The sequence below is a fragment of the Odontesthes bonariensis genome, chromosome 15 (assembly GCF_027942865.1).
Source record: "Odontesthes bonariensis isolate fOdoBon6 chromosome 15, fOdoBon6.hap1, whole genome shotgun sequence".
Taxonomy (NCBI): Eukaryota; Metazoa; Chordata; class Actinopteri; order Atheriniformes; family Atherinopsidae; genus Odontesthes; species Odontesthes bonariensis.
This window is the reverse complement of record NC_134520.1, coordinates 25,082,542-25,099,941: the sequence shown is the minus strand read 5'-3', so window position 1 is coordinate 25,099,941 and position 17,400 is coordinate 25,082,542. Positions and strand designations below refer to the sequence as shown.

The following is a 17,400-nucleotide window of genomic DNA, read 5'->3' as shown; positions in this document are numbered from 1 at the left end:
TTTAGCAGATATGTGTTTAGGGTGCAGATATGTGCTTAGGGAAACTGTAATTTAAGTTACTTAATGTAAGTCATTCGTTGAGCATTGTAATTAGCAACGAACGTTATTTCCTTCTCTGTACACATTTACTGAGAGATATTTTCTGTATTGTGTGTTAAGTTTCACAGAACTGGTTGCTGAAAAACAAGGAGTAAAACACTTAAGATTCTACATCTTGGTTCCGACCCTTTCTTCAGTAGTCATCTGTTAGCTATCTGTCGAGTTGTGTGTCCTATGCAACGGGGGCAGAATAGTGAAAAAACGTATCGTCTGTGTCGGCATTCAACGGACCATTCTACAGTGAGGAGAAAAGTTCAGCTGCAGTCTTCTCGACTCTCAAGTAAGATCTACCCATTTATTAAGCTATGGATAATAAACAAGACAATAAATCAACCTCATCTCGCTAGATGCGATCAGCTGCTCATTCTAGCCGCTCAGCTGTTGTAATGGAGGCTGCAAGAGCACGAGCTAAGGCAGAGGGCGAGCACACACGCGCAGAATTTGCTAAAAAGGAGCTTGAAGTTAAAATAGAACAGCTTCGTGTAGAGGGCACTCTGAATGTATTGCAACATGAGAGGGAAGAAGCTGTTGCTTTGGTTGAAGCCAAGGTATTAGAGGACACTGCTGAGCCAATTACAGTGAGATCTTTAAGAGACTGGGAAAGTTTAGTTCCTGCTGAAGACCCAGTAGAGCGCACAAACAAATTTGTGGAACAACACTTGAATGTGTCATCCCTCTTCAACCCATATCCAACACGACAGCCGGTTCCTCTATCTCAGCCACAACGGCGAGCCTCCCCATCCCCAACACGATGGCCTACTTCACCATCTCAGCCACAGAGGCTAGCCTCCTCATCTTTACACCCAGCTGTCAGTGCACAAGATTCTATGAGTGACATAGCCAGATTCCTGGCACGGCGCGAGCTCATTCATGCCGGGCTCACAAAATTTGATGATCGCCCAGAAAATTATTGGGCATGGAAAACATCCTTTGATAATGCCAAACAGGGACTCTACCTTACACCAAGTGAAGAGCTTGATCTCTTGGTACGATGGCTTGGCCCTATGTCTTCTGACTATGTGAAGAGAATTCGGTCTGTGAATGTGCGATATCCAGTCATTGGGCTCCAGATGTGATGGAGCCGCCTTGAAGAAGTGTATGGTGCCCTTGAGGTCATAGAGAAGGCACTTCTCGACAAAATAGAATCCTTTCCAAAAATAACAAAGCAAGACCCCTTGAAACTATGCGAGCTTGGCGATCTCTTGTTAGAAGTCTTGTCAACCAAATCAGAAGGCTTCCTGGCCGGACTGTCTTACTTAGACACAGCAAGAGGGGTTAATCCGATCGTGGAAAAACTGCCATATCCTCTACAGGAAAAATGGATTAACAAAGGCTCAGATTATAAAAGAAGACACAATGTCTCATTCCCACCATTCATATTCTTTACAGAATTTGTGCGCATGGAAGCACAAGCGAGGAATGACCCTAGCTTCAGCTTCAGCTCCGGCAACCCTAGCCAACAATCAAAACCCGATGGTGGCTTCAGAAAACAGCCACAGCGGAAGGCTCTCATCACCGCTCACAAGAGGGGCGTTGCCACATCTGCGGAATCCCCTCCTATCGGTGACCCTTCAGACACACCTTTCGATGTAAGAAAACAGTGTCTCTTGCACAAGAACAAACCCCATCTACTTAAGCGATGCCGAGCATTCAGGGGTAAGCACTTGGATGAACGAAAGGCCTTTCTTAAAGACAATGGGGTGTGCTACCGCTGTGTCTCCTCCACTATGCCCCTGGCCAAAGACTGCAAGGCATCAGTGAAATGCAGTGAGTGCGACAGCAATAGACATGTGGCTGCACTTCACCCAGGACCATCACCCTGGCAGCAAGGGAACGCCGCGGAACAGCATGGCGGGGAGGAAGACACAGCACCAGCTCCTGAGGTCAAGACCAGCTGTACTGAAATCTGCGGTGCAGGAGTTGTTCCCAGGTCCTGCTCTAAAATCTGTCTAGCCAAAGTCTTTCCACATGGCCATCCTGAAAGCGCCAAAAGGATGTACATAGTTCTTGATGAACAGAGCAACCGCTAACTCGCAAAGCCAGAGTTTTTCGACTTCTTTGGGGTCAAAGGTGAAAATTATCCCTACACCCTGCGCACTTGTGGTGGCACCAAGGAAACAGTCGGAAGACGCGCCATGGGATTTCAAGCACAGTCATTGGACGGCAAGACACAGGTGCTTCTGCCAACACTCGTAGAGTGCAGCTACATCCCCGATGATCGTTCGGAGATTCCCTCTCCAGACATTGGTCACCACTTCTCACACCTAAAACTGGTGGCTGGTGAAATTCCACCTATCGACCCTGAAGCTAAGATCCTGCTGTTCTTGGGTAGGGATATTCTTTGCGCTCACAAAGTTAGGGAACAGTGCAATGGCCCTCTTAATACCCCTTACACACAACGCCTTGACTTTGGGTGGGTGATAGTGGGAAATGTCTGCCTGGGCTCCGCACACAAGCCTGATGTAATTGACACTTTTCGCATAAGCATCCTTATGAACGGACGTCCAAGTCTCTGCTCCCCATGTCCCAACCAGATACAAGTCACCGAAAGATTTGCTGCTAAGGCCCCTTGTGTCACGCCTCAACACACACATGGGTCGTTCCAGTCTACAAGCACAGAGTGTAACATCGGCAGTGACATCTTTCAACAGACTCAGCAAGACGACAACATTGCATTCTCCATGGAGGATAGAATATTTATGGAATTGATGGACAAAGAAATGTTCGTTGACAGCTGCAACAGTTGGGTGGCGCCCCTGCCTTTCCGCCCATCTCGCCAACAGCTTCTCAATAACAGAGAACAGGCACTGCAACGCTTCAGGTCTCTGAGCCGAACCCTGGAGAAGAAGCCACAAATGCGTGAGCACTTTGTCGCATTCATGCAAAAGATATTCGACTGCAACCACGCAGAGCTAGCCCCTCCTGTGAAATAGAACGAAGAGGTGTGGTACTTACCAATGTTTGGTGTATATCACCCATGCAAGCCAGACCAAATACGGGTCGTATTTGACTCAAGCGCCCAGCACAGAGGTGTCTCTCTGAATCAGGTGCTACTTACCGGGCCCGACCTGAACAACAGCCTGCTGGGCGTGCTGATACGTTTCAGGCAGGAAGCAGTCGCCATAACAGCTGACGTGGAGCAGATGTTCCACAGCTACTTGGTCAGAGAAGACCATCGCAACTATCTCAGTTTCCTTTGGCATTCTAACAACGACTTGTCACAGCCTATGGTGGAATACAGGATGCGAGTCCACGTATTCGGGAACAGCCCGTCGCCTGCCGTGGCGATATACGGACTCCACCAGACAGCCCAGCTTGGCGAAGGCGAGTTTGGGAAAGATGCCAAGGACTTTGTGGACCATAACTTTTATGTCGACGATGGGTTTAAGTCTCTTCCCACAGTGAAGATGGCTGTTGATCTGTTGAGAAGAACTCAAGAGATGCTTGCGACCCTCAACCTCAGACTCCATAAAATTGCGTCAAATCATCCAGCAATCATGGATTCGTTCCCTACTGCAGATCATGCAAAGAATCTAAAAGATCTGGATCTTGAAGAGGACATGTGCACAATTCAGAGGAGCCTGGGCCTCAGCTGGGATCTCACGAGTGACACGTTCACTTACCGGATGGCCGCTGAAGACAAACCCTACACACGAAGGGGTGTGTTGTCAACCGTCAATAGCATATTTGACCCGCTTGGCATCCTTGCTCCAGTTACTGTGCACGGCAAGCTCCTGCTTCGTGAGCTAACAGCAGACTCTCCTGATTGGGATGATGCATTGCCCGAGGAGACAAGGTGAATGGACAGCGTGGAAACAGTCCTTACAAGACCTCATGGACTTTGAGATACCACAAAAGTACTCTGGCGTCTCTCTCACTACAGCACGAAGGCTTGAGGTCCACGTCTTTTCAGACGCCTCCATCACAGCATCGCAGCAGTGGCCTACTTGAAGGTGCTAGACTGTGACGGAAACTGTGAAGTAAGCTTTATCCTTGGCAAAGCAAAGCTGGCGCCTCTCACGGCCCATACAGTCCCTCGGCTGGAGTTAGGAGCTGCTGTCCTAGCAGTTGAGCTGTCAGAGTTCATCGTCAGTGAGATGGGTATTACTCTACATGCCCTGGAGTTCTATACAGACAGCAGAGTCGTACTGGGCTACATACATAACCAAAAGAGACGGTTCTATGTATGTGTCAGTAACCGGGTTCAGAGGATTCGGAAGTCAACCACGCCAGCTCAGTGGCACTATGTTCCTACCAGCCTCAACCCTGCTGACCACGCAACAAGATCACTCCGCGCAGCAGAACTGAAACACTCAAATTGGCTCACAGGCCCTCCCTTCCTCATGTCTCAGGACACAGGTCTCACAGAAGGACCTCCTGTCGCTGCAGAGTCATTCGATCTAGTCGACCCAGACAGAGACACGGAAGTATGTCCGAACTGTACAGTCTTGGCAACACAGACGAAAGACCCTCAGCTCAGTCCCCAGCGCTTTGAGAAGTTCTCGACGTGGAAGTCCCTCACAAGAGCAATCGGACTCCTCATCCACGTTGTGGAGATCTACAAAGTTCCAGGTGATGAGCGCACTGAGTGTCACGGCTGGCACTACTGTGCGGGGCACCAATCTCCTGAACACTTCTCAAAGGCCTCCAAGGTCATCATTAAGGCGCTGCAACAAGACGCATACAATGATGAAATCAAAAACTTGTCTTCTGGGAAAGAGGTCTCCCGTGCAAGCTCACTGAGAAAGCTGAACTCAACCTTAGACCAGGAAGGTTTCCTAAGAGTAGGAGGAAGACTCACGCATGCTCCTACAGAGAAAGATGAAAGACATCCCATCATCATACCTGGGAAAAGTCATGCTGCTGTCCTTCTTGTGAGGCATTTCCATGAACGTGTCAAGCACCAGGGCCGCCTGTTCACCGAAAGCGCGGTCAGGAGTGCTGGATACTGGATAAATGGTGCAAAGAAGTGCATCAACAAAGTTATTCATAAGTGCGTTACCTGTCAAAAGCTTCGTGGGAAGGTGCTCGATCAGAAAATGGCCGACCTTCCTTCGGACCGACTCAGTATGGAGCCACCGTTTACGCATTTCGGCCTTGACGTCTTCGGGCCTTGGATGGTCGCCACACGCAAGACTCGAGGTGGATCTGCGAACTCAAAGCGGTGGGCTGTCATATTCACCTGCCTGTGTGTACGAGCAGTACACTGTTACATTGAACTCAATAAGTCCCTTGAGAGCTCTAGCTTCATTAATGCTCTGCGACGCTTCTTCGCCTTGAGAGGACCATCAAAGCTCATCCGCTCCGATTGTGGGACCAATTTCGTGGGCGCCTGCAGGGAGCTGAACATGCTGTCCAAGGAGGCGAGCATGAACAGTTTCCTGACTGACGAAGGCTGCCAGTGGATCTTCAATCCCCCACTCGCGTCCCACATGGGAGGAGCCTGGGAAAGGCTTATCGGAGTAGCAAGAAGAATCCTCGACTCAATGCTTCTCCGCTTGCCCTCACATCTCACACATGAAGCACTGTCAACATTCATGGCCGAAGTGTCCGCCATAATGAATGCTAGACCAATTGCCCCAATACCCAATGACCCGGACTCACCTGCTCTCTTAACGCCAGCCATGATACTTACACAGAAGCCTGGTGGTCTGCCTCCTCCCCCTGGACCGTTCGACAAGAACCCCTGTCGTCAAAAGTGGAAGCAGGTACAGCATCTTGCCAACATGTTCTGGGAGCGATGGAGGAAAGAGTACCTGGCCACTCTACAGGATCGTCGGAAATGGCAAGAGAGCAAGCCCAACCTTAAGAAAGGAGATGTCATTCTTATGAAGGACAGTCAGGCGAAAAGGAACGAGTGGCCGATTGGAATCGTCACCAAAGCCGTCCCCAGCAGCAACGGGAAAGTCAGGAAAGTGGAACTGAAAGTGTCAAGACAAGGGACTGTCAAGACTTTCTTTAGACCTATCTTTGAAGTAGTTCTTCATTTTTCTCCAGATGCATAGAGTCTCTTCATTACTGTTTATCTTTACATGTTTGAGTTATTGATAGTGGTATTTTGAAAATCCCAGACGGGGAGTGTAATGTCACCTATGGATGCCATGCCATTTGTGGTGTATATTTTGTGGTCAGTTGTAGTTGCAGTTTGGCGCCACATTGTGGATATTGGAGGTAATGCGCCCAAGGTCAGAATTAATGAGGTGGAGCACTTGGGTTTTTTAATTCAAATCATGAGCTTCAGTTAACAACTGCTCTTCTTTGTTGACGGTCAGAAATGCCACAGACACCATCGTTTGTAAGTACATTTGGTCAGAAATTAATGTATTATGTTTGATAGTAGGAATATTTAGCAGATATGTGTTTAGGATGCAGAAATGTGCTTAGGGAAACTGTAATTTAAGTTACTTAATGTAAGTCATTCGTTGAGCATTTTAATTAGCAACGAACGTTATTTCCTTCTCTGTACACATTTACTGAGAGATATTTTCTGTATTGTGTGTTAAGTTTCACAGAACTGGTTGCTGAAAAACAAGGAGTAAAACATTTAAGATTCTACATCTTGGTTCCGACCCTTTCTTCAGTAGTCATCTGTTAGCTATCTGTCGAGTTGTGTGTCCTATGCAACGGGGGCAGAATACTGACTATATGCAATTGAAATGTTCAATGATGTGGAAAACACCCAGCTACCTTTGTTTAGCTTCTGAAATGACGATCAAAGTAGAATGAGTTCACTGGGCATTGTCAAAATGATCTCCTCCTGTATCTTAACGTGCTATTAATGTTGATGTTATCCACACCCACTGTAGATGGGGACAAATATCTGTTTGAATTAAAAATACAGTGCACAGTGAAAATGAGTACACCCCTATGTTAAACTCTCTGAGGATGGGCTGTGTTGGCCCGAAATGTCATGAAATGAAAAGGCATTAAAAGGGAGGTCATCGTTGTGCGTTTCATCCTTGCCTTACATTGAAATTTTACATTTTGAGTCTGCACCATGTCCTGTGTTATCAGATCACAGGACATGGTTCCAGAAATCCATATCCTTAGTTTGTTTGTCTCTGATGAGACAATGATAAATAAATTTGCTTTCGATGGTGTCAAGCATGTGTGGTGGTAAAAAGTGATTTGTACAAAGAAAAGTGCCCCATGCTTAAAGTCAAGCATAGTAGTGGGAGTGACATGGTTTGGGGCTGTATGGATGCCATCAACAGTAGGAAGCTGAATTTCACCAAAAGAAACATGCTTGTCAACATGTACTGTGACTACTGAAGCAGATCATGATACTCTCCATAGGATTTCAGTCAAATCTCACACACGTCTCTTTTAGCCTGGTGCAGACTCAAAATGTAAAATTTCAATGTAAGGCAAGGATGAAACGCACAACGATGACCTCCCTTTTAATGCCTTTTCATTTCATGACATTTCGGGCCAACACGGCCCATTCTCAGGGAGTTTAACATAGGGGTGTACTCACTTTTGCACCAGCATAATTTCACAAAAATGGACAAATATGTCATTTAAGTTATAATATTGACCTTTCTTTTCTGTTGTAAGCTGAACAGATGTTGTGTTAAACTTACTCTATGCACGTTTTGGGAATAACTTGTGTGTGTATTAAAATATTGTTCAAAATGTTACTTTTCAACAGGGGTGTACTCATTTTCACTGTGCACTGTATATCCAAAGTAATGCTTCAGTTTGGTATCCTGCCTATTGCCTTAGTTGTTGACTTCCACTCTTTGATTTGCCTCCCTTCTGTGTTTTTTATACATTCCCATTATACATTTTATACAACTAAAACTACATTTTAGTTTTAATTAAAGGTTGCTTTTGCCATGCCTACTTCCTGTGCCCTGCATTTGGATCTTCATCTTGCTTAACATATTAAGTAAAATACATTTAGTGTACCCGTTTTTGGTTTTGGGCCTTGATGGTATACATTCCCCTTTCGTTAATGGATGTCGCCAGGGACAGAGATGAAAATTCAACAGATCCATGGCTTTCCCTTACAGTTTTTAACCATTCCAGTTGACGTGCTGTATCCCGCTGAAATGAGACAACAAACATTTTTGTTATTCTGGAAGTTTTGTACACAAAATATAATCATTAACGAATTGATGGGAAATACCCTTAATTATAGGTTCCAGTGATAATGAACACACATGGATAACCTTTAAAAGTACAGGCTTCACTGTTCTTCCACAGTTTGTCTATTCATTCAATAGTTTCAGAATTAAAGTAATAACATTTCTTAATACCTACTGATGTCTTACTTACTTAACTGTTTGCTTGCATATCAAGTAAATACTGTTAACCTTAATCTGTCTTAAACAAAGCTAGCCCACCATTTGTACACAGGGCAAATGGTGGGCTTTTTATTTCTATCTGTACAGATATTAATTGTAATCTATTGGCAGAAATTAGATATTTAATTATAATTATATAATCATGCAATATATTGCATGAATATACTAGCCTACAGTAAGGTGAAATATAAGAAACTTATGCTTTAATATCAGAACTACTCCGTTTTGGAGCTAACCTACAAAACTTGTAACTTTGACTGAATGTTGTGTGAGCAATGTACAAGCAAACATTCTCCAGCTTAAGTTTAGTGCACGTACCGATGGAGTGAAGATCTTTTCGTCTTTGTTTAGTACATATTATACAGCACTCTGTGCTGTTCATTTTTTACTACACATATACAAATGTTAGCCGACAGACATCATACTGATTATAAGAATACCATGAGAATATTATTGAGGAGGCTGAGATTGATGATTCCGTGCAAGTCAAATGTTTGTGTCAGCATTTTTCAGACTGTATTTGACATATAAATGGATTTGTCACTTCAGTTTCTCAAAAACTGAAACAATGTTGGGACTATCTAATGTACAATTTAGTGCAATACAATATCAATCTTAGTTGTGATCCCATATGCGTAGCTTGACTAATTGATTGACTGTATGGACTTGGTGAACTGAACTGGTGTATTGAAATAATTCTTAACAATAATATAATCTGGACACGTTCTGAAAACTGCTTACTACCTAGCTGTGGCAGCAACAGTAGCAGCACAATGCCATATGAAAGATGTAGCCTTACCAATTTTTTGGGCAATTCTCTGTCATTTTCAAGTGCCTTCCACAATGTTGGCAATAAGTCCTTGAACCTCTGAAAATCCGAGTCTTGCTTCAGCCCGTACAGCATAGATGAGTAACCCAGGACAGCATCATGAAAACAGGCCACTCGATCCACATCCATGTCATTCTCTCCAGCAGAGATGGATGCCAGGTCAACAAAAACTTTAAGCTCATTGATATCTGCAATTGTAAGTTTAGTTTAGCTGTGAATAGATATTGTGTTCAATTTTTGTCAGCAAATGGTATGTACTGTACCCTCAAGTTCTTTCTTAATCCACTCAACAAACAATGTGCTTTGACTGAGAACTTGAAGACAGTCCTTGCGCTCATTTGTAATGTCTTTTAGAACATCTTTTGCATTGATGAAGTCGTAATCTATGCAGTTCAGGTTGTTGGTCTTAAAGTTGGCTTCATTCTGAAAAATAAACATTTTTAGAGTGAAATCATTGATTATTGACTAATTGAAACACTATCACTACAGTCATATTACAGGATTACAATGTTAAGTATTTCAAACTTGTTAAATACAACTTTTTTGCTGTATGATACAAAAGTCACTGACATATTCATTCAATTTCATTCATGTATAAAATGCCGTTTGCTACCCATGACTGGCCTGCAATGCCTGCATGCACAGGGAAACAACACAGGACAGCTGAAAGATAGAATTGGTCACAAAAAGACATACAATGTAAGAGGTGAGTCATTTTTAATCATATGCCTAATGGTGGAACCTTCTTATTTCTCTCAAACCAAGAGAAATGAAGCAGCCGCTTGGTTGGTTGTCTACGAACATTCACCCTTCTTTCTATGAGAAGAGTAACAAAAGGTTGGCTCTCTTGCTCAAAATGTACTGAGCAAGTTTGTTTTCGTGTCTTTTCTCTCTTTTTATTTCAAACTCAAAGAAAGAGCAACAATTTTGCCGTACAGTGCCAATTTGTAAGTTTTAATGTGACCAATGTAAAACCATCACTCTAAGGAGGAGAGCATTAAAGGTGGGCTTTCAGTATAATAATCTAACAGTTACATTAAAGGCTTGTGGGGCTTCATGTCTGGTGATGGGCGCAAACTGTATTGCATTTAGGTTCAAGTACATAGAAATATGTAATTTCTTCAAGTATGTTTAATGCACATGCTCATGTGTAAAAAATCAAGTATTTCCATTTAAACATGTTCCGCTCATTTTATAAAAATGCTTTTACTCAGTATCAGAAAGCAGAAAATTAAAATATATACAATGCAAGTTTTTCCAATATCTTCCTTCAGTATATAATATATGATGTGCATCTTGGATCCATTTTTTTGCAGCCAAACACCTCTACATATTCTACTTTATACATAAAAATGAGAGATAATCTCTTGTTAATGTCAGTTTTTTTTTTAATGGCCTTTATAGAAATATTTCTGCTTCTACATTGTATAAGTATTGAGGATACGTACCATTTGTAGCAGTTTCTCCAGAACTCCAAAGTCTGCTTCAGGGCATATTGCTTTCCTGATGTCCATGATGATTTGGGAAGACTCGACAGCTAAATCAAGCTCCTGATACTGAGTAATCTGTTTAACTGTTTCCTTGATCCAGTTTCTGTTATCAGATGGGTTAGTTGTGCACATGATGTCTAACTCTTTCTGCATGTCTTCTTTCCTTCCTTTATAGCCCTCAAAGATGCTGTCTACTTCACCCAGTGAAAGCTCCCCATTCTTCAGACTGTCATAAAGCCCTTTGTATTTGCTGTAGCATCTCTGGAATATTTTGCTGTAGATCAGGTCAAGAGTGTAGATGTCTTCATTTCCTTCATTGTGGTCAGTGTCATCCTCATCAGATTGGTCCTTTGACAGCTCCTCCACTTGGTTCGTCCAGCACATTTTGAAGATGGAGCTGTCTTTGATGCCATGTATCTCTGAAGCCATTTCATAGATTGTATCATTAAGGCCGAAGAAAGTGACCTTCCTGGTTGTCACAGAGGTTTGCTCACCAAGTGTAGAAACTTCCTTGAATTCATTCAGATTCATTGTCTCAATGTTCTGTTGAAGCTTTTCGTCCAACCCCTGGAAGTCAACTGTGGGTTAAATAGAAATTACTATCAATACAATTAATTGTAGGCATATACCTATGGCATTACCCCCTTTCTGTCCTAATCACAAAACATCAGGATCCAACCCAGTAAACAAAAAACAGTCTGTAAGATGTCCATATACTTTGCAATTAAGGACTCCCTATTAGTTACGGAGACGTTATTTGAGAGAAATTCAATATCAGGATGTTAATAGTTAACCTGAAGCCAACCCCATGAAGATATGAGGGAGTTGTCACCCATCACAGTCAAATATGTAACTATGTAGCTTTAACATATGTGCAATTTACTTTTTCACAAGCTGATGTTGAAAAACAGATTTTTCATTAGTAATTCATTACACTTATATATATATATATATATATATATACATATATATTATCTACACATGTGAACATACACACACACTGTGTGTATTAAACCCAGAATTTGATGTTTTTGCAAGATGTGACCTTCAGTGTTGTGGAGAGGTCCACCCTTCTTTCAGTAGATCACCCAAGAAATTGGGTGATTTTGCATCCATGACACGTCTTCTTTCATAGTGTAAATTTTACTACACTAGTTTACATTCTACAAGGTTATCCCTCACTTGGATATTCAAACATGAATAAAAGACGGTGTGATTCATTTTATGTCTTCACTTGACTTTTCCTTTTTTCCCTCGGGAATCATCTGCAACAGTAATTGTCATATGTGTTTATGTGAAATCTTATTACACTCATGAAGCATCTTAATTTTGAATATTAATCATAAACCAAATTCTGGTTTTCTTGTATTTCCTTGGTGTTATCGTTTAATCTTTTGGTTCTATGTTCTTAGTTTGCGTCCATGGTTTCAGTGTTTAGATCTGATCATTACTCTGAGTGTCCTCAGTTTCCCTGTCTGGGTCTCAGCTATATATATATATATATTTATGTGTATATATATTATCGAGTACTTTATTAATAAATCTCTCTCCCGTCCACTTTTCCTTAAGATTGAGCTGATCAAGCTTTTAAAGTGGCTATATACATGCAATATACGTTCACTGCTCAGAACTGTACACAGCTCAGCATGAGTATACATCTTAATCATTTGTATGGTGAAGCATTTTTCGTTATATATTTGACTGTAAAGTACCTATGTTTTTTTTTAACCTTTAAGTTAATTGTTCTCAGTATACAAAGACTACATACCTTTGACATGTTCTGTAAGCTTCTGGCAGAATTGCAGGAGACCCATGACCATTTCTTTCTCGGTGCGGACTGCTTCTGCTGCTTCTTGCCTTTGTTTCAGTAATTTTCTCATGTTTTTCTCATCTTTGCAACGACCGTCATCACAGAGGTCATCTAAAACAACATACACTTAAATGAACACAAATGTAGAAGGAGAATTGCAATCACTGATTCTTTGAGCATTCTCCATCCTTTCTACAAATACATAATGTTTCTCCAATCTGTGTGTTTTTTCTTTTAAATTATTTAATACAATACATTTGAAATTTACAAGGGGTCACAAGTGCAGTTTCTTAATAACAAGTCAGGTTGAAACCACTCTTTTGTTAGGTTGAAACCAATCCAACCAATTACAAAGAACTCCAAGACATATTTTCTCCAAGCTTGTTCAGTCCAAATTCATATTTTCATCCCTCTAAATTTGACTCACAGGAATGTCCTCTGATATTTTTAGAGGAGACATCTCCTGCAACGAAATACGACTGAGACGAAAATTTCCACAGCAAATCTAACTTCCAAGAGTGTTATTTGCCAAGCCATAAAGTCCTCTTAGAGAGAATAGGGGGGAGGTGGAGATGGAAGCCAAAATGACTTGAATAGGATTTAAAAACATAAATAAGTTCAAGAAACATTCATTTTACAATAGCAAGGTGGTGAGAAGCAAAAAGAAAGAAATAGTTTCCATTCACCTATTTTCAGCAAATCAAGAAACTGTTGTTCTCTCTGGAGAATAACGCTTAACGTCTTCATTTGAATTTCTCCACTGAGAAACTTTTGTGAGACAGACTTGAATGCTGTAGTTGCCAAAGTAATTCTGAGTTGGGCCTCATCTGACCATCTGTCAAACAGTCTTCCTCTTTCACCTAGAAAACAGTGAAAAAACATCTTAGAGTTCAGTAGATGCAGAGATGAATGACAGTTTATCACAAAGGTAAAACCAAAACAATGCACTGCAAGCCGGTCTTCACTATCTACCATGATTTTCTCCCTTTCACACACAATTATGTTTCCATAACATTAATAACACTGCTCACTCACAAACTCTTATCAAGGAAAGTGTTAGAAAAAATTTATAAGAATTATTATGTGAGCATAAAGGATAAGGAAAGATTAGCCTACTTGCTTTTTGCTCCCCAAACATTTCTTCATCCCTGCAATGTGACTATTAAGAGATTTGTGTTCCCACAGTATTTAGAATAAAAGTTTACGTATCCTTTAGATTTAAAAGATCATCATACATAGACATCAAATGGTCAATGACATTTGCCTTTAGGGCCTTTATTTAGTACATTTTAAACCTGGTCTAGGTTCTACAAAGCACTTTACATGTTACGGGTGTTTTTCATTCACACAGACCATCACACTGGCTTTTTATCATATATATATATATATATATATATATATATGCATTTTATATACAGTTACACAGTGCTTTCTCACTACAATCCCACACCAATGAACATATAGGGGGCAATGTGCGATTCAGTCGCTTACCAAGGACACTTTGACAAGCTAGGGTTCGAACCACCATCCAGTGGAAGACGCCCACTCAACTGAGCCAGAGCCACCCCATATATTCATCAAGGTCCCAAAAATATTCATGTTTATTTATAAATCAACTGCTCAGTCGTTCTTGTAATATTTGTTACATTTACCTGACATTTTGAAGACAGTTTTTGCCATGGGCCAGTTTAAAAGGTGCTGAAATGTCAGCTCTTCCCCTTCAACATAACGTCCATTGGCATCCGTGGGCCATGACTTCAGCACAACAACTGACATCAGCTTTCCAAACTTTGTGATATCATGTTTTTCCAACAGAGCTGACACTGTTACAGCATATTTATTCTAAACAGTGAAATAACAGGAAAAATATTATAGAATAAAACAATTACATAATCCAAGGGTCACCACCATCAGGAATACACTGAGGTACATTTTAAATGAATGCTTTTCTTGTCCTTCTATGTTAGGAAGGAGTACTGAGAAATATTTCTTAGGTGCTCTCCTATCAAAAATATAATGTACAAAAAAATGCCCCTCGTAACAATACAACAAATACTAAATCATTAAATCATCCTCATAAGGGGAAGAAAGTTCCAGTTAGGTATTTGAAATCCACCAATGTGAGATCATATGGGTGGATTTTAACATGTCTGGTTCACCCTCCTCACTGAGGTTTTGTGGAACTGAAAGGGTTACAACATCAGCCAGAGGAGACCTTTTTATACATTATATATGATAGATACACTTAACACTATGATACCAAATGCCCTTCATGATGACCTCTGTTTTAGTTTTTTTTTTTTTATAGATTTTTATATTTGCATTTGATCTAATACAAATGAGCTGTGCAGTTGTAAGGGGTTTCTATACTCAACTAGACATTTGTGACTAATTAACTGATGCTGACACTGTATAATGTTTGTGAACTTTGTATTTTTTGGATGTTTGACCTTATGTTAAGATTGGTCTGATGAAGGCTTTATACCAAAACAGTTAAGAAACATTTTGATGTCAGCCAAATAAACAACTGAAATGAATACAGCTGTCCTCAAAATTTGGATATTAAGATGTTTCACCCAATTTTGTCATTTATTGTACAATTGTTGGAATTGGGGAATAGCATGAGAAGGTTAAAAGAACACAAATTTGGATTCCTAAGAACAACCACAACACTTGATATTACTAAACATTAATCAACTGCTTTTAACTTTTGCTGAAGTCGTACCTGGCAAATACCTGCTACTGCCTCCACAGCACATTTCTCCATTGTGCTGCATAACAGTGGACTTTCTTCACTCAGTTCTTCAACCATCTTACAGAATAATCCAATTTGATCAGTTGGCTTTTCCTGGTACACAAGGACACATATTGAGTTTTGTGCCTTAAGTAAACAACTGAAAATCCAAAAATGCAATTATAAAACCAGCTTTACCCGTTTTAGTTTTCCTTCAAAATCGTTCATGAACTTGTTACTCCAGGATGAAGTGAGTCCATCATGACTGAAGGATACAGAGAGCAACTTCTTCCATACCTACAACAGAGGCATGGATTTTAATAGAGGAGTACTGCACACAAAGGAAAATTACCTCCATTCAAAGAAAAAGTAGCATTTTATTACTGTCATTTATTCCCACTTACCCTAATTTCATCCGAGACTGAAAGCTGACCCCAGTCATTAAGGAGTTTGTTTTTGAAGGTACTTTTTCTCCATTCCTCAATCGTTCCCAATGTCTCACCAATTGACTCTTCAAGAATTCTCTCTCTTGTCTATTAAAACGGTTGTAAAGTTAAAGTTAAGATGTCTTAACTTTTTTAAATAGCCGTTTTCTTTAAAATACACATTTCAAATAGTGCTTTTTCCATTTTTTACATGAATAAGAGGTGTGCATGTACTTGCGTACAATTATTAGGAAGATACAAAAAAAACTATGAACTGAGTAATTATCCCCATGTTTCATTATTTACAAAGGATATATTTTCACAATTTTAAGAAAATAAAGTTCTTGCATATGAGTGGATGCATTTAAAAGTCTTGATCATAGCTGTGCAAATGGCCATAAACATGCAGCAGGTTTAACAGAGTGATGGCAAGTCTAACCTGGGAATCAGTGTGGCCGTATGCCTGTGCGATCAGACACACCAGATCGAGAAACTGAAGAGGAACATCACAGCGGTCTGGCGTTTTTATGTAACAGCAGATAGAACCATGAAGCCTTACTGCAGATTTAAGGCAGTGCTCTCCGTATTCGTCATCAAAACTATGAGAAAACTAGGATTTAGATTATCGTGCATAAAGTGTGCAATCGATATCAACACAAAAATGTATGGACCTGTAGACACCTGAAGACAGTGAGAAGAAGTTCTGCTTTTTTTTCTCTCACCTTTTCTTGCGATTGCTTTCCCTTCTGATGAGATTAGATGCTAAATCTTTCAAAGCCTGTTGTCAGAATGACAGAAGCCATACTTAAACTTTTATAAAACCAAGGGAACAGTTCCTTATAGATTTATTACATTTTTCCTTTGTCACATTCTTTCCATTAAATGATTTGCTATTCGGATATCATAAGAATATTATTGCTGATGTGATGATACATACCATGTAGGTGGAGTGAGTCATGTCAGCTTTAATGCTGATCTGCAAATATTTAAGGATGTCAAGGAGCTCAACTCCCATGCTGGATATGAAGCTCATTGCATCATCCACAGGAAGCAAAGACATCCAAGAGAACAAAAGAAGACGATCAATGTCCATAAGGTATGCATGTTCTTTCATGGTCTTGATGTGAATCCTTTAAAAAAACGTCAGAGATGATAATGGTAACCAGACATATACAACCTAATTTCAGATTATGTTCATGGAATAAAAACATTTCACACCGAGGATCTCTGTTGAAATGTGTTCCTTTGCTTCTTCCCACTTCTATCCAGTCATGACACTTTGGATTCATGTCAGGAGGAACTGGCTCAAATGGCTTGCTTTGTCCTCTAAGAAGATGAATCAAAGGGATGGCCAAGACCCACTTCTCAGTGTGTTGTCTGGCATTATAGCAAAGCATCTCAACTGCATCTGCAACACTAAAAAAAAAAATACTTTGAATATTTCTTAATTTTGTAAAATTGTGTAACATAGCGCAGCACTCATCAGCAGCATTCAGCATTTTGGGTGATGTGTCCCTATAAGTGTGCTGTTTACTCTGTTTGTTCATGTTTAAGGCACTTTATACACCAAACTGACAATCAGGCATGTTTGGAGAGTTGATGAATGTCTGTCTTTTTTGTATTTTTGCCGTGCGTTCCCAGTGACCATTGCTGGATACCCATGGCATCTTTTTTTAGCCTATTAAACTTGTAGAATAAATGTTG

General features: G+C 40.8%; 2 protein-coding genes across 2 annotated transcripts in view; both read right to left on the bottom strand.

Moving 5' to 3' along the window:
- LOC142399984 (E3 ubiquitin-protein ligase rnf213-alpha-like) overlaps positions 1–14,375 on the bottom strand; it is a 48,073-nt gene extending 33,698 nt beyond the window's left edge. The window contains exons 1-7 of the mRNA XM_075484545.1: positions 14,190–14,375; positions 13,224–13,397; positions 12,496–12,648; positions 10,686–11,305; positions 9,501–9,660; positions 9,208–9,425; positions 8,011–8,148 (exon numbers count right to left, since the gene is read on the bottom strand). Of these exons, the coding sequence (XP_075340660.1) occupies positions 8,011–8,148; positions 9,208–9,425; positions 9,501–9,660; positions 10,686–11,305; positions 12,496–12,648; positions 13,224–13,397; positions 14,190–14,313 (1,587 nt within the window). The 5' untranslated portion in view covers positions 14,314–14,375. The remainder of the gene's footprint in view (positions 1–8,010; positions 8,149–9,207; positions 9,426–9,500; positions 9,661–10,685; positions 11,306–12,495; positions 12,649–13,223; positions 13,398–14,189) is intronic.
- A 792-nt stretch (positions 14,376–15,167) lies between these two features.
- LOC142399983 (E3 ubiquitin-protein ligase rnf213-alpha-like) lies at positions 15,168–17,108 on the bottom strand. The gene is made up of 8 exons (XM_075484544.1): positions 16,915–17,108; positions 16,634–16,826; positions 16,419–16,474; positions 16,136–16,295; positions 15,676–15,804; positions 15,470–15,568; positions 15,263–15,385; positions 15,168–15,191 (listed from the first exon to the last, which is right to left on the bottom strand). Exons 1-8 carry the CDS (start codon positions 17,091–17,093, stop codon positions 15,168–15,170), a joined length of 963 nt encoding a protein of 320 aa, XP_075340659.1. The 5' UTR covers positions 17,094–17,108.
- Positions 17,109–17,400: the final 292 nt, after the last annotated feature.

What these genes read in the sequence shown, in the direction of transcription:
- LOC142399983 (XM_075484544.1), bottom strand. Translation starts at nt 17,093, where the DNA reads ATGCTTTGCTATAATGCCAGACAACACACTGAGAAGTGGGTCTTGGCC. An exon ending in TGACTCACTCCACCTACATG is followed by an intron (nt 16,475 to 16,633) that starts GTATGTATCATC and finishes TTCTGACAACAG; the next exon opens with GCTTTGAAAGATTTAGCATC. An exon ending in ACGGCCACACTGATTCCCAG is followed by an intron (nt 15,805 to 16,135) that starts GTTAGACTTGCC and finishes CCGTTTTAATAG; the next exon opens with ACAAGAGAGAGAATTCTTGA.